Genomic DNA, 17,311 nt, shown 5'->3' with positions numbered 1-17,311 from the left:
ACAATCTGCCAGATTTAGCTTAGTTGGGTGATTGAGCAAACAACTTCACTTGGAAGCAAGAGTTTTCTGTCATTATGCTTGTCCTCTGAAACACCATTCCCCCTGAGATTTGTTCAGCTCCCTCTACCCTGTCCTATTTAAATGAGCCCTTAAAATCTGGCTCTGTTCCCAGATTCTGGGTTAAACTGGGTAATAGACCACCTGCAGGATGTTCTGTTTTTTTTAAAATTATTGTTGTTTTCTGGACTTTTGAAGGTGTTTTTTTCTTTGATGTTTTTATCTATTGTTACTATATATTTAAAAGCTATCCAGAGTTGTAATGTGTTAGGGCAACATTTCTTTTAATAAATAAATATTATTAAATATTACAAAGTTTAACCATTTCACCAATGATAGTAACTTTGCTCTGGTAATATGAGAAACAGACAGGTATTATTAGTACCTGCCTCCCTCTCTTTCGGGCTAACAGTATTTTACCTGTTTCTCTCTCTATGTCTCTGTCTCTAGCTCCCTCCCTCCCATCCCCCTCCCATCCCCCCCCCGTTCTCCCTCCCTCCCCCCTCTCTCTCGTGTGTTTGTGTGTGTGTGTGCGTAAGGAGGGGGGGAGAGAGAGAACTAGACAAGATACTGTAAGTCTGAGTCAACCTCTACACAATGGCTGGAAACAGCAGTCACACATAATCATTCACCTTGTGTAATCTTACATAATTTACAAAGGAATATTGTATATTTTTTGTTTTATACCATGGCTTTAAAGGGAAACAGTTCAGCCTAAAATATATAATTGTATATAATCCCAAACATTGCTAGGTGTAAATGCTTCCCTACCGCACACATAACATGAATTAGCCAATCAACAAATGAACCAAGTATCAGCCATTATACCTACGGTAGTTGTTCCTTCGTATATCCATAGAAATCTACAGCCAGCAGAATCTCAGTTGTGACCATCTCTTTGTTGTTAAGGACTCAGAATTATTGATACTATGGTAATTAACCATGTTAATATCAAGTATCAAGTATCAATACTAGCATTTCTGCTCATCAATAAAGCTAGAGCAAGAACACATTTACATACCCATAAGATCTCTTCACTGTGGATTTGCTGAACAATAGTTCACTATACGGCAATTTCTTAAACTTATCTCTGCCAACTGCTACGTAAAACTGTCCATTTTCCAAATCCATCCCACTTTCCACAGGTTTTCCATCTAAAGTGTAAAGCCTATAAAAGAGACATAATAGTACCATATTAACCTTTTAGTAAATGTGTTCTCTAACATTGATTGGACTACCAACCAACACCTAATAAATCTCATTATAGATTATGAATTTTATTTCAGAAAACAAATCTTGAGTCTCATCACAGGAAAAAATATAAACTATACATAAAGAAATTTGTACAAGAAAAGATCTCATGAATTTGCTGTACTTTACAAAGCTGTGATCATCAGCAATACCCATCAAAATTGTCTGCTATTTTTCCGTAGCAAAAAGGAAAAGTAAATTTGTATTCTGCACACAGCCAATATGAAAAGTTCGCTTGCCTCACAGAGCCAATAAATAGCAATCTCAAGAATAAACAACTCAGAATAATGTAGCAGCATAAAACAATCTAAAATCAAGCAAACATCATAAAATTGCTGCAACAAAACAGTAGACCAGGAACATTGAAAACACAATATCATCAGTTATCGCTGTAATTAAGATACAAATACTATGGAGGAAAAATTAAAGAATAAAAATATTTTTTCACAATTTCTTAAATCATGTCAGTGTAGCAACTGAGCAAATAAATTGGGAGGGAGGGAATTGGAAAGAGTAGAAGCTGCCAGCAACAAAGTCCTAGCCAGAGTTGACACTAGCACGACTTCTTCCCAAGGTGCCATATGCAAGAAACTATCATAGCAGAAGAAGCTTCTTGGATGAGAAGTGACACATCTGCAAAGAAAAACAAGGAAGTCCAGTTGCCTTTTGAAAAAGCACTTTTGACACAACCATGAAATGGATGACTGAGAATCTCCATAGACATTTAGCTACAACAGCAGAATGTGATGCTCAAGTAGCAGGATACAGAGAAGATGTTCCATTATGTTGAAGAGGTCTAGAGGTTTAAATGTAGTAACAAAAACATTGAATTTAACTTGGGAACAAACAGGAAACCTATGCAGTTCAACTAAAACTAATAATACATGCTCCTGCAGGGACCTACCAAATAAAAGTTTAACAAACCTTTTTTAAAGGCTATTTCTATCTGGAGCCTTTGCAATAATCAAGGAACCAGGTCAGATCTCACAAAGTGGGATGCGGCTAGTAATTATCTGCAGATAGAATTAGGAACTCTTGACTACTATGCTGACCAAAACATTCAGGATCAGAATAGGGCCAAGGAGCTTCCTTAAACTGCAGATCTGACCTTCAGAAAAACAGCCTCTTGTTTGACAGGAGAAGTCCCTTCAGCTTGATTGACACCTCTCCCAACCCAAGCATAGACTACTTTAAATAGTTTCAATCCATTATCATGCCCCTTTATCATAATTCATCCAGCTTACAAAGGTTAAGATGGGGGAGGGAGATGGGGATAAGGAGAACATTCTTCACATAACTGTCCCAGTTATTCCCACCTACCCTTATTGTTAATTAAATGGATCTCTAAGAGGCAAGGGAATTCTTTTGCACTTCAGATTTAATTGTTGTCTTCTCTCTCTTCTGGATATAGGTTAAATAAAAGCAAGTTTCTATCTTTGTGTATTTCTTGATAAAGCTTTTACTATAAATACGTGAAATATATTCGGCATTTGGTTATGAGAGGAACATATCTTCTAACAAAGATTCCTGTTGAATTCATATCTCCAACATGAGGGCACTAAAGAGGATACCCTGGCCACTGCGATTTTTAGGAGCACAACTGGGTACAAGTTACTCCTATCATGCTTCTTTAGCAGGTCATCCATAAGAGTCACCAGTGTCCCATCTGTGCTATGATGCAGACCAAAGCTAGACATTAATAATCTGTTCAATGCAGAAGTATTTTAAACCGTTCCTGGCCACTCTCTCAACTATGTTGGCCAGGATAACAGATTTGAAACTGTCTTGAAGTTAGTAATAAGCATTGTGGTTTTTTTAAGTTGAAGCACCAGAAAACATGATTTCTTATTGTACTAAAATACTAGCACACAGGCAGTCTTGATTTTAACACTTTACTATTACTCAAATTGAGAGCAAATTTGGTGCTGTGGTTAAGGCATTGGACTAGAAAACTGGAAGACACTGAGTTCTAGTCCCATCCTAGGCATGAAGCCAACTGGGTGGCCTTCAGCCAGTCATTCTTTCTCAGCCCTGGAAAGCAGAGAATGGAAACCCACTTCTGAAACCCTGCCAGGAAAACAGTGGGAATTTGTCACCAGGTGTCAACACTTACTTGAAGACACCCAGACACCCAGACATACATACACACACACACACACACACACACACCCTAAATTATAGCTAACAAAAATACATATTTAATAGCATGCCTTATACCCAAAAAAGCTATTTCTGCATCATCTACATCTTGAGAATTGTTTCATATCTGCACCGCTAACAATAGCCACTAGATGGGATATCAGGCCAGCTTATTTACAGAATTATTCAAAATATTAGTAGTTATGGTAGTTCAAAGATGAACTATAAAGCTACAAATCAAACCCTCAAATTTTTCTGCGGATGAAGTAGTATTTAAGGATCAAGCACAGTTTCAGGGTAAGTACACAGACAAGAGTTCTTCCACGGATCTCCATACTGGTCCTTGATATATTTAAATTTTCCCACATGTTTTGCAGCTTCAAAAATGTTTAAGCTTTTCAAAAACACAAAACAAAACAAAAACCCTAAAGCAACATACATTTCTAGATTTATATGGAATACCTAGTAGCAGATTTGTTAAATGGAACACAAATATTATATATTTTAGCTTTCCATAATTTTCATAAATAACCTTATTTAGCTTATTCAGCTATTGTATACTTAGCAGAACTACGTTTTGATATTCAAAACTAATATTCATCTTAGAAGGTCTCAGAAATGCTTCCTGTATGGTGCTAGCTGACTGAAATTCACCATGATATTCTAAAATAAATATATGTAGCATGGACAGAATTTACCAAACAGGCTTGATACAGTACCTATTTTTAAAAAAAACAGATTTAGCTAATTTCCCAGTGCTGTGATTTTAACACACCAATGATGTAGAATTAGTCTTCCATGAACTAAGGCTGTGCAGCAGAATAATATTTATGATGGGGATTATCATTGGTTTTTCAACTGGATCTCAAAAGTCATGGGGGGGAAAAAAGTAATGATATGAGCCTGAATGTGCTTCCACATAAGTCTTTTATTGTCCAATTCCTCTATGCCAGTAATGGCAAACCTTTCAGGCACAGAGTGCCCAAGCTGGAAAGCGCACGCATGCACCAGAACACCGGAAACCCGACAACCAGCTGGCTGGCGCACATGTGCCTCTCGGAAATCAATGACCAGCTGACTGAGCTGGGGTGACGGCGCAGGTATCATAGGTTCGGCATCACGCCTCTAAGCTATTCACAAAATATTATTTGGAGAAGGAAAGACCATGTATAACTTTATTGTATATTTCTTTACTATTGTTTCCATCTTTTTTTAAATGAGGAAAAGAAAACATTAAGGAAAGCCAGAAGAGGTAACAGATACCTTTGACAGATAGCTCTAGGTCTCTGTATCTAAAAAAAAAAAAAAAAAAGAATTTTGGCATTACTGTATGTGTCTCTGATACTATGCCAGCGTCATTCCTACATCACAGGCAAATGACATTTTTGTAGTCAGGAATCACTTCTTAAAAATTCTGTTTTGTTTTGTTTTAGTCTTCTATGGTCACAATGATAATGATACAATTATGTTGACTCAGAGGTCAGAATACAAAAGTCTGCCCTTTTTATTGCTTCTGTATTATTTTAGCGCTTAGTTTAAGAAAAAAAATGCATTTACCTTTGAAAACTGAAAAAAACCTATGCCGAAAATTGGCAATTCTAGCGGATTTCAGCAAACAGAATCTGGAGGGTTTGACAAGCAACATAGAGACTAAGGGGCTGCAAATCAACCATCCCTTTTAAAGCACCACCCTCCTGTTTTCCTACACCACCTCCTTTGAACACCCTAGCTCATGTAGTTTTTATTTGCAAATAAAATAAGTGGATTTCCGTCTTCATTTCCAAATCTAATATATTTCAATTAGACAGACTCAACTATTTGTGCTACTGGAGATGGGGATTAACAGCAATTAATTTTCTGATCCTATCTTTAGCTTAAGGAGCTGTTAAAAATGAGGTGAATTGGTGGTTTGTTTTCATACACAAGGAATAATATCACTAATCCTATAAATGATGGGCGTAACTGAGAGGGGGAAAAGAACCAGTATTGTTGCTGTGCTGAAAAATTAATTGCCCATTCATTTACCACAGAGTTTTGTCTTTATCAGAATTAACAGTCTTGACTGGAATTTTGATTAATGGAGTCTTGTTACCGTAAATCACAGTAACCAACCTGTTAATTATTAAACGGTAATACATTTTAGTAGCTTGAGTGTGCTCTCTCTTACAAAAACTTGATTTAGAGAAAACTAGGAAAGCCAAATAAATAAGCACAATGCACTGTTGAAATATCTGCACACTACTAAAACTCTTACATCTGAAACCTTTAATTGGGCAGTGCAGCATAGGGCAAAAATTTAACCAAGGTACCTCAAATGGGCTAACTTGCAGAATGCTGGGATCCATTACTCCCATGGAAATGAAATTTTGAAAAGTTCTTGCCATTTCATACTGCATTCAGCACCACTGCTATAGTCACGTGATCCTCATTTACAATGTTCCCTGACACTTTCTCACAAGGCAGTGGTACTGAATGAGGGCTGCTAATGACAGATCTTCATAGCTATGGCTGTTGCAGCATCCCTGTGCACTCATGTGATTGGAATTCAGGTGCTCGGCAACCAGCTTTCAATTATAACATCACAGCATCCCAGAGTCATGGGATTGCCATTTGTGACAATTTTCCCACAAACAAAGGGAGTGATTTGAATTGAGTTAGCAATTCTAAAAAAAAAAAAAATTTAATTGTAATATGGAAATTAATATCCTTCAGAGTATCACTAAAAGAGAATACTGTAATAGCAATAGAAGGCACTACGGTATCAATTTGAAACTTGTTTTTCATTCTTTTTGTTGAATAGTTGCTTAAGGGTAGCTTACCTAAGAATTGCTTAAAATACAATAATCCTATACTTCCAAAATTAATATCGCCTCCAAAGCAGTTTCTAAGATTAAAAATGAGTAACTGAGAATCAGATCATAAATCTTGCGGAAATAAGGTAATTTAGCTCTCAAAATTGTAACATATAAAGGAAAAGGCAGAAAGACTGCACTATAATGGAAAGCATTCACAAGGAAAAACAGTCATCAGTATTGTCAATTATTAATTAAATGACATCACTTTCAGCTTTGTCTAATGTAATTCTTTTGGCTAGAATGGAGAAGAGGGAGACAACAGAGTGCTGCACTGTTCTTAACAAATGTTTGGATAAATGTGTTCCTCAGTTTATTCTATTCATGAGGAAAATGCGAGCTCAAATCCTCAAAGGACATATTTTTATAATATTTGAACTACTTCAAACCCAAAAGCAGAAATACAGTAAAATAAATCCAAATAAATAATTTGGGTAACAATTTCCATCCCAAACACGATATGAAAAGCGGATGAGGATGTTAAAGATTCCTGTTCTATGTGGTACTAAAGAAATGCCAAATGAATTGAGGTATTGTACTGCTATAAATGTGGAAAATTTGTGTCCATTTCATAAACATTTTCTCAAACGAAAAGCTACACTGAATCTAGGGATATAATCTATTCTATTTGATTTCGTCCAATTCCTGCAAATTGCTCATAAGAATTTTTTTTCTTTGAATGAAAGGATCATATAAGCATAAAAAGTATAAAAAGCCAATCATGGTAATATACTGCTTTTATACCCCAAACAAGTACCTGCACGTTCTTATACTGCATACTCTTTGAACAGTCCGAATCATCTTTTCATGCCAAATATGATCAAGAAGTGTCAATTTCATGGGGTTTCCCGCTATCTATGAGGGAAACCAGCTCCAGATGAAACGGTAGCTAATACATTCCTACATTTTTAGTATTTGAAATGCTTGGGATCACTATGGGATGATACACAAGCAACGAACTCGCCACAAGGCAATTCAATGGGGGATAATTCAAGAGAGACACAAGAGAATTGCAGCAGGTCTTGTGTTGCTTTAGATTTGAACCTTCTCTAGTTAGACGCCCTCAAGGCTGGGGTGAGCTGAAATTCTACTTGAGTCATCCCTGTTGAATTGTTCCACAACAGTAGGCTGTGGTGAGTCAGCCAGGGCGATTCGGCCACAGTGAGTTGTCCCATTCCGATGCAAAGACTTGTCTTCATAATATTATCACTACCAAAACTTTCTTCTGAAATATGTTTAGTGTCAACCATTCCTTTGTAATCAGAAAATACTTTATGACCACAAAGCCTATGGGTTTTCTCGAGAAGGAAAATCACTTACAGGACTCTTCTTGCTAGCAGAAATCCAAGCAACTGTCAAACAAATGAATACTGAAAATGCACCTACAGAAGCTTCATGAACTTACTACCATCAAGTAACAAAGGTGACAAAGAATCAGTTGGAAATATAAAATTCTATAGCACGTTCACATTAGAAACTGTTCCTGCTGAGTAACAGTTCAGAGGAACTCATCTGAAAGCACAACAGTATCTGTTAGGCAATTTTATCTTACCTGTGTACAGCTCCACTTCTGAGTGTAACTTTCTCAGTAACCATTTCAAGAACCCGATCCCACTGATTTAGTGCTTTCCTTGGGATGAAAAGACGCACTGCTGGGCTTACAAGATCACCATTAGCAACCAGGCTAAAAAAAAATTATAGAAAATTAACGATTAGCTGGATATTCAGCAATAAGTATGCTTATTAGAAAACAAGCAAGGCTGACTTATACGTCAATTTTTTCAGACTTGGTCACACCATTGATCATCTAATGATCATTTCACCAGGTGAAGGAAAGAAGAAAAGCATTCTACTTGCATGTTAAGAATGGTCATGTGAATAATCTTTATTTCCTTTTTATATTCTAATATCTTTTTCTTTTTTATTATGTTTTTTAAGGCTGTAAACTGTAGGGTAGGAATTCTTTTCATTAATCTGTACATTACACTGAGAGACTCTCTGACTAGAGTATAAATGATTTAAATAAATACTTACAATATAGTACATGGCTCCTGAAGAGGTTTTCGAAAGCGTGCAGACACATTAATTCTGCTGTGGGTAACTGGCTTCACCTGAAAGACACCACATCCAAAAAAGTCATGTATTTACACTGCATTACTGTATATTTCGGAGTATAATACGGACCTTTTTCCCCTCAAAGAGAGGCTGAAAATCTGGATGCATCTTATATACTGAATACAGCATTTTTTGCCTCCTGAAACCCCGCCCCCTTCACCAAAATGTCCATGCAGAACCTGTAGAAGTCTTTCAGAGAGCTCCTGGAGGCTGGGGAGGGCAGAAATGAGTGAAAAACTGGCTGTTTTGGGGAGGTTTGCAGAGTGAGTGCAAAAACTTTTTTTTAAAAATTGCCTCTTCAAAACCTTGGTAAGTCTTATACTCTGGTGCATCTTATACTCCAAAAATATGGGTAATTTGTTTTAAAACTATTTTAGAAAATCTTTTTCATCAGTACTTTTAAAAGATTTTATACATTATCAATGATACCACTGCATGCCACTGTGAAATAGTTGCCTTTTAGATAAACATTTGCAAGATTTCTCTTTTGCTTTTCTCATCCAGCCTTTGGTTTTTCTTCTTGCTATGTAAATGACTTGCACTTCAGAAGTGAATTAGTGCCATTATTAATATGCCAGAGGATGTTGTGGAATTAGCAATCACAGAAATGTTGCCCTCCCATTGTTGTCTCAGTTCTGCTAATTTCTTAGCTGGTTTTCATAGTTCATGCCTAGTGGCTTGGAAAGACATCTCTCTCATTTGTCACTATGACCTAGTGCCACTAGCTGGAAAAGGTTATGTTTATCTTTGAAGTTTCTTACATTCAAAAATGTTGAAATTTGGTATATGTTGTAAATGCTGCTTAAACTTGGTTTAGATGTTATATGTATTAAATTATTAATGTGCTCTTTCAACACACCAGGATTCCTGAGATTAATTCGTAACAGTTTCCTTTATGCCCAAAACAGGAAATTGGAGTTACCAGATAAGGAACACACCAGAATATTTGGGGGGGGGGGGGGAGAACCCCCTATTTGTGCTTTCAGACTGTTTTATTTTGAACCCAAAAACCAGTTTTACATTTGAGACACAAAAAATATGCTTAACTAACTTTCTTAAACTGTATCATGACAAACAGACAAAAGTATAAGGAAATGGAAAAGATATTGCACAACTATGTTATTTTAGAACTTATTCAGAACACAGAACCAGAAGGAGTAAGAAAAGGAACAATCACAAGATTTGTGTTAGTATGTCTGTGCATGCGTAGTTTATATATATTTATATATTATACACACACAGGCCCATTTTAAATATAATGTTATATTTATATAGCATAATTAAATATAATGTTACACTTATACAGGATAAGTAGCAATCTCAGAGTTTTCATATTGCATTCAAATTGACAAAAAGCAGAATTACAAGTAGTCCTCCTGAACATCCATTTGTTCATCAACCATTCAAAGTTCTGGCTGATGCAGGAGGTCTATGGTCACATGAACAAAATCCAAACCCACTCGTAGGCCCACCTGCATTTATGATCACCCTTTGGCTGCCTGCCTCCCACTGTGGCCAACTTCCCTTACCACCTTGCCCATCTCCACTTATGCTCACCACATAACACGTAAGTACTAGCCAGGGACTTCTTTCATGAAGGTGCAGCTAGGGCATATTCTGTGCTCCTCCCAGGATGTCCTTTGATATTCCAGTATTCACTATCTCTGTTCTCACCAGCTCCTTTTTCCATTCCAGCATCCCTAAATCCTTCTTTTACACACTAGGCTTTTTTTTTTTTGAGTGAAAGAAGACTCTGGGTGGGCCACAAACAGGGGGCCTGAAGAATGTGTAAATAGGGCCCCTGGCTGGTTCACAGTAGTGGCACAAAGTGTGGTGGGCAGAGCTAGGTTTTGGGGACAGCAGGTAGATGGAAGGCCAAACGGACAGATGGTGGGGGAGATAGGCAGGCGAGGGGAGTTCAAGAGCAGGCAGTTCCTTACCTTATCAAAGCTCGGGGCTGGGCGAGATCAAGCCAACAATGGCTTGGCTAAGGATGACTGCTACCTAACAACCAATGGGATTAAGTTACCAACAGCAACAAGGATCTGCATCTCACATCATCTGTGATATATTCAAGTGACATCACACTTTATGACCAAGTCACTTAGTGGCAGAAATTTGTGTCCCAATTTCTATCATTAACCAAGAACTACCTGTGTATGCTTTTCTTCCTCTATTGTAGGGTAATAATTAGCAGCAAACTGCCACAAAACACTTCCAGCCACACAAAAATTTCTGATGATAGTTTTTTATCTTTGCTATTGTTGAAATAAATCAGATTTTTCTTCCATGCTGCTTCTGCTTTGAAGCATAGTAATTTCCAATTTGTAGCTGAAGTTAACTGGTTGAAATTGATTGATTTTTCAAAAAAAACAACCCTAATCCTATGCGCAGAACAATTTACAGTGAACTGTGCACGCAGAGTCACTAAAATCCAAAATGGTGGTGGCAAAGCGACAGCGAGGGAACCAGCTTGGGGGCGTGGCAGGCATGGGTCGCTGTGGGTTCTGCAACCCAGGCCTGAATTCCACTACCAGTTCAGCTGAACTGGGCCGAACCAGCAGCAACCCACCTCTGATTCAAAATGCAACATTACAATTAAAATCAAACTGCCCACTTACTCTAAAAACCATTTTAAAACTTAGTTAACAAGGTTGGGACAGTGTGATTTAAAGTTTTGGTGTCAATCACACATTTTGTCAGGCGAAAGCAACTAGAACCTATCATGAGTATTCTCAAGCAGAAGCTTTACTGTTAATCACCTATGTTACAAGAATCTCATTGGACCGACTGCATTCCCTTGGCAATGGTTAGATAAGGCTTCATGGATTCTGGGAAAGGTCAGGCCTGGGGCGCTTCCTGCAATGCAAGGACTCTAAGCTGGGTCCCCTTTTAACACCTCCCTTCAGTCTAGCTGGAGATTCCATCACACTTTTCTATATATTCTGCATTTTTATGACTCTTTAAAACATTTGTTCTATATATTGAAGAACTATATTATAACAAGCCACTCAAAATATTCCCAGGAGTGTGCAATTATATTTTCTGCATGCTGATGAAACCTAACAAAGTGTCTCAACAAGTCAACATATTATAGAAGACAGTTGTCTAAGCTACACATACATAAACAGTACCCACAAGAGCCTTGAATGTGAAATTCTCCCGAGAGTTCTTTCAAAAATTGCTCTCAATTTATTATTTTAATAAAACAGAATAAACTTATGATAATAGAATAAATATACAAGAAATGTTTTACTCATATTAACTGAATTTAATAAATGTAAATCATTTTTAAATTAATTGGAATAAAACCATGCTCAGCTTTTGTCCTGACCAACATTCTTATTCCTGATCTAAGAAGGCAATGACAAAGCACTTCCAAAACCTAACCAAGGAAACTGCAGAAATTTGTCCAGCCAACATTGACTCAAAAGTGTCTGAGCGTGAAGGAAGAGACAACGTCGCGACAACACAACATGCAGTCTCGACTGTCCGAGACCGCCGTTGACACTTTTGCCTCTGGACAATCCAGCAGGACCTAAACCATCCCGGAGAGATGGTGACCAGGAAGACAAAGCCTTGCTGGTCTCAGGGACATCGCAAAGTCCCTGGTTGACCCAAGGGAAGCGCTTCAAACTGGCGGCAAACAGGCAGACCCCAGGCTGACGAAGTCAGAGATGGCTCCGGAAGAAAGTTAAAGTGAGTCCATCGGGTGAGGGTTTTTTTTACTTTGAGAAAGATTGCTCAAGGAAACCCTTTTTTAAAAAAAGATAAATTAGTCCTCTAAGTAAAGAATAAAGCAGCAAATTTAATCTTTATTGGACTGTCTAGAAAGTTTTTGTTCTTGCTTGCAATAATGTTTTGTGGATTGTAGGCCTGGGGATAAGGATCACGCCGCCCCACCCGAATGTTGAATGACTGTTGTGTTTTATTGTTATTATTTTGTTTATTCACGTATTGTGTTATATTGTCTTGCACTCCCCTTCCCATGAATTGTAAGCCGCCCTGAGACCCCTCAGGGAAAAGGGCGGCCTATAAATAATAAACAATTCAATTCAATTCAATTGAAGTGATTGTAACGTTTCCTGTTTCTCCCCTTGAAGTGAATGGACTGATTTTTTTCCCTCTATTTTTTACCACCTTATTTTTTTGGCTTAAATTAAAACTTTATTTTAACAAATTCCCCCTTCTATTTGTTATAAAATTATATCAAAGACACTTTAAAAATTTTGTTTTCCATAAAATTGAGAAAAAGTATAAAAAAAGTTGAATCTGCCATTCGGAAGCCTGAGTCTGAAGTTTTTTTTTCTTTGAAACAAGGTATCCTTTGTTCACTCCTATTTGATCTCCCTGACTTTGTAACGGAAGGGTTTGGAACTTGTTTACAAAACCTGATAAAGACTCAAGGGCACGAATTGCACTTTGCAGGTACGCTTGGAAAATATTTTGGCAAGAGAAGGAAAAGGAAAGAAAAAGATAAGAACCCTTCTTTGAAAAGTACAAAAGAACTTGTGTTTAAGACTCAAAATAGATATAGATATATTCACAAAAGAAATTTGGAAGGCTAGAGTGGCAATGACTATTAGACTCCTTTTTTTCTTTTTTTCTATTTCTTTTCTTTTGGAAAAATGGATCAGATGAGGAAACCTTAAAATTTCAAAACTTCCTGGTTGGAATTCAAAATATTTTAGAAGGATTTGGGAGATTTGAGAAGAAATTGGATAGACTATTGTTTATCACAGCAAAAGATGAGGGGGTTGGAGCCCCCAAAATTAAAGAAGAGAATGAAAATACAGAAGATAAAGACAATAGATGAACTTATTAATGGAGCAAATATGGGTGAAAGCAGAAAGAAAGGAAGATGGAAAAGTGAGTTTGACAATTTGGCGCTTTATCCCAGATTTCAAGATACAGGAGAAAAAAAAAGAGCGAAAAGGATGGAGTTAAGAAGACAAATCTATTCAGAAATAAGTTTGACAATCAAAGATAAGCTAATGTTAATAACAATTCAAGGGCAACGAGACTACATGAGAGATCTTCTAACAATAAAGTGTGGAGAGAAGTTCATAAAAACTTTGGAAAGGAGCTGAAAAGAGAATTGACACAACAACTGGCAAGAGAGATAAGACTGTTTTGCTACTGGAAAGATACAGGTTGATAATGAAAGTTGACGATAAAAAGTTAGCTAATTCTTGATGATTAATAAGTAGGGATTTTTTTGTAGACTGTTTTAGATTATCATTGAATGCTTATTTGTTAACATATAATCAACTATGACAATAATAATAAATGATAATCTTAATTAGGATAAGTAACCTGGCCATAAATTGTAAATTGGGATTTGGTGAAAAGACCTATAAATCCTATTAATATTTTTTTGTTTATATCTTGTTTTGAAGGTATAATTAATTTGGGTCTGAAGAGAGAAGATGTGATATAAATAATAAATATTTTTTTTTGTTAACCGCAATAATAATAAGGAAATGTTAATTGATACTTTTGGTGATTAATAAGTAGGAATGTTAGCATTTTGTAGATTGTTTTAGATTCTTATTAAATGTTCATTTTGTTAACATATAATTAACTACGAGAATAATAATGAAATGACAACCTTAATTAGTAAAAATAACTTGGATATAAATTGTAATTTGGGACTTAGGGAAAAGACCTATAAATTTTATTAATAAATTCTTGTTTAGAGCTTGCTATAAAGGTATAATCTCTTTTGGGCCTGAGGAGAGGAGAGGTGATATAAATAGTAAATAATTTTTAGTTAGCTACAATAATAACAAGGAAATGTTAATGGATAATGTTTAATGATATATACATCTGTGTTGTACCAGTAAAAGCAAATTGGGCATAAGCTTTAATTTGTGAGTTGGGGGGGGGGGGAAGGGGAGGGAATGCTTAGATATCCTACTAACTGACTTTATTTTAGAATATGTTATAAAGGTGTAAAGTCATGGGAAGTTTATTGACATTGCGAATGTATGCCAGTAGGTGGTTGTGTCTTTAAATACAAATGATTTTAGATAAAAGCATGTTTAAATAACTGTAACCAAATGAGAATTGTAGTACAATGATAGTAAAATACATAAATTTCAAAATGTACAACTCAATTTGAATGAAGTATATGTAATGATTGTGGAAGAAACGCGTGAAATGTATTTGTAACCAATCGACACACTTTCTACAAGATGTAACGAAAGATGATTCTTTTTTTGTGTCTTTTTGTTTAATTAAAACAATAAAAAATTTCAAAAAAAAGTGTATGAGCGTGCATGCACGCACACACACATACACACACAAAAATCAATTTTTTTGAGTATGATCCCTGGCTTGCTAGTCAAAGTCCAAATATAGTCCATAAAATAAAAAGTCTAACACTCTTGCTCTTCATTGGAAATAAATAATCTAAATTTATTATTAATGTTGTAGTATCATTATATACTTCGGGAAAACTCTGTATCCCAAATATAAATATTGCAGAAACCTGTTTATAGACAAGTCCCTAATAATAAATCATTAGCACTTCAGGCTGCCTTGGCCTTTTTAGAAAACAAGTTCTAAAATAAGGCAATCCTATGGGAGTATATGGCACGATTAAGGCACTTGAGATTTGCAAAATTATGCTGATTTGTAAAGTGCATTGCACTGGCCTGTATCTCATTCCATTTATTCAACGCTTAGATAACAAACGAAATACATTAAAATGTACTAAAACTCAAAACATGTTTTATAATTCAAGTATTTCATTCAAAATATAGCATGTAGTGTGATGTAAGACCATACTTGGAACATACTATTTCATTCAGCTTTTGTTGTCACGATATAAACAGATTCTGGGGAAGATGGTAATAGAGCACGGATGTCAGACCCGTGGTGTCACGTTGCCGTCATGTGATGTTCCACACTGTTTTTTCCCTTCACAGAGCTGGGGTGGGCGTGGCCTGCCCATGATGCATAAGCTAAAGCTTATTTTCCTATTAGGTCTTATTTTGGGGAAAACTTGGTCAATTAAGAGCGAGAGGGAGAAACTTAGGAAGGATCTGCCCTAATTGTTTAGGCAATTAAAATGGTGATGGGGGGGTTGTATCTTCAAATGACATATTTGTTTAAAAAAGAGTTTGCTCGGTTCAATATTTTATTTTAAATGTTGACTTGAACTTGCTTGCCGGAACATTAAATAAAGTTACAGATAATCCTCATGTCATCGTGACAGAAGAGAAATTTTGTGACCAATTCTTACATTTACAACCTTCACAGGTCTGTAAAGCAAAGGAAAGCTGAAGTAAGCTCTTAAGCACAGTCATGTGGGTTCACTTAGCGAGCACTTTGCTTAATGACTAAGTTATCACTTCCAACAATGATCACTAAACATGGACTACCAGTACAGTTTAAACAATCACTTTATACCAGGGCTCTTCTTCATTTCCTATGAGCAGTGGTGATTGGGTAAAAAAAATACTGCAAGGATATTAAATATTTTGCATAATACAGTTGGAAGAGAATTATTATTTTCCACCAGACTTGAAAAACTACAATAAAACCAAAAGGCACACCACTTGTTAAGTGAGTTTTAGCGCATTTTACAACTTTGCTTGCTACATTTGTTAAGTGAATCACTGCAGCTGTTAAATTAGTAACACAGTTGTTAAGTGAATCTGGTTTCTCCATTGACTTTGCCTGTCAAAAGGTCACAAAAGGAGATCACATGACTCCAGGACACTGCAACCATCATTAATGTGAGTCAGTTGTCAAGCATCCAAATGTAAATCACATGACCATGGAAATGCTACAATGGTCGTGTGAAAAACGGTCATAAGTCATTTTTTTCAGTGATGTAACATTGAATGGTCACTAAATGAACTGTTGTAAGTCGAGGACTACCTGCATAGATTAACACTTCTCAACTTATGCACATATAGTCAGACATTATTCATAGCGATACTTTAATGAAATTCATCTTGATTTTTTTATAGATAATTACATTTTACTCTCTGCTTCAAGAGTTGGATACTTTGCATGCAGCCATAGAGTATCAAATATTTGGGCAATAGTTTAGTAATAAACACTAATAATAAACAGTATAGACACTTACATCTTCCAGAGATAACTGTTGGCAAAAAGAAAAAAATGACGTTTAGCATCTAGGTCATAACTTTGCAATATACCACATATATAAAATGCTATGCAGTTCACCCAATATAATGTTTATTAACAATCTTTTCTTGATACCACTGTTTCAGTATTAATGAACAAGATATACGTTGTTCAGAAATGGAAAAAATATTTTAAAAATAATCATTAATTAAAGCTTTAATTATTATTAATAATAATAATAAATTTTGTTAATTATTACTCTTACATTCTCAGGCCTCAGTTTTTACTATTTGAGGGCTTCCATTGAGGCTCTGAGTCAATCAATAAGGTACAAAAAGTGTAACTTCTTCAATGATTTTGCTATATGTAATAAATATCTTTCATTACTATCTAATCAATAGGGTGCAAACATAAGTGTAAAGTAAACTCATATAAAGTATGACCTGAAAATATTAAATTTTAAATATTAAATTAGTAGTATTAATATTATAACATCTTCCAGCTGTTTTGATTATGGTATCATAATGTGATGTTAATTAACAAAGACTGTAAATTTTGGTGTGTATTTTTCAAGGTAAAAACAAAATGCTATATTTAGTACCTTGCTCATAACTTTGCAATACACCACATATAACATTTACTTATTCTGAAAGCAGTATATTTAACCTGCCCAGAGGTGGGTTGCTAATTTTTTTACTACTGGTTCGGGCATGGGCACGGGAATCTTCTGCGCATGCGCAGAAGCCTCTGGGTAGGTGGGTGGAGCCTCCCGCCGCCACTACTACCAGTTCGCC

General features: G+C 36.0%; 1 protein-coding gene across 5 annotated transcripts in view; it reads right to left on the bottom strand.

Moving 5' to 3' along the window:
* DCDC2 (doublecortin domain containing 2) overlaps positions 1 to 17,311 on the bottom strand; it is a 45,997-nt gene that overhangs the window by 16,400 nt on the left and 12,286 nt on the right. For 3 of the 5 annotated variants that reach the window (XM_087707378.1, XM_087707381.1, XM_087707379.1), the window contains exons 4-7: positions 16,516 to 16,530; positions 8,334 to 8,410; positions 7,852 to 7,983; positions 1,079 to 1,225 (exon numbers count right to left, since the gene is read on the bottom strand). In XM_087707378.1, coding sequence (XP_087563504.1) covers positions 1,079 to 1,225; positions 7,852 to 7,983; positions 8,334 to 8,410; positions 16,516 to 16,530 — 371 coding nt within the window. The remainder of the gene's footprint in view (positions 1 to 1,078; positions 1,226 to 7,851; positions 7,984 to 8,333; positions 8,411 to 16,515; positions 16,531 to 17,311) is intronic. The other 2 variants (XM_087707380.1, XM_087707382.1) reach the window with 1 other exon arrangement.

Source organism: Thamnophis sirtalis, unplaced genomic scaffold, assembly GCF_051295495.1.
Source record: "Thamnophis sirtalis isolate CommonGarterSnake01/CBP01778 unplaced genomic scaffold, rThaSir2_p1.2 scaffold_2, whole genome shotgun sequence".
NCBI lineage: Eukaryota > Metazoa > Chordata > Lepidosauria > Squamata > Natricidae > Thamnophis > Thamnophis sirtalis.
Note: the sequence above shows the minus strand (reverse complement) of the source record. Positions and strands in the feature narration are given on the sequence as shown.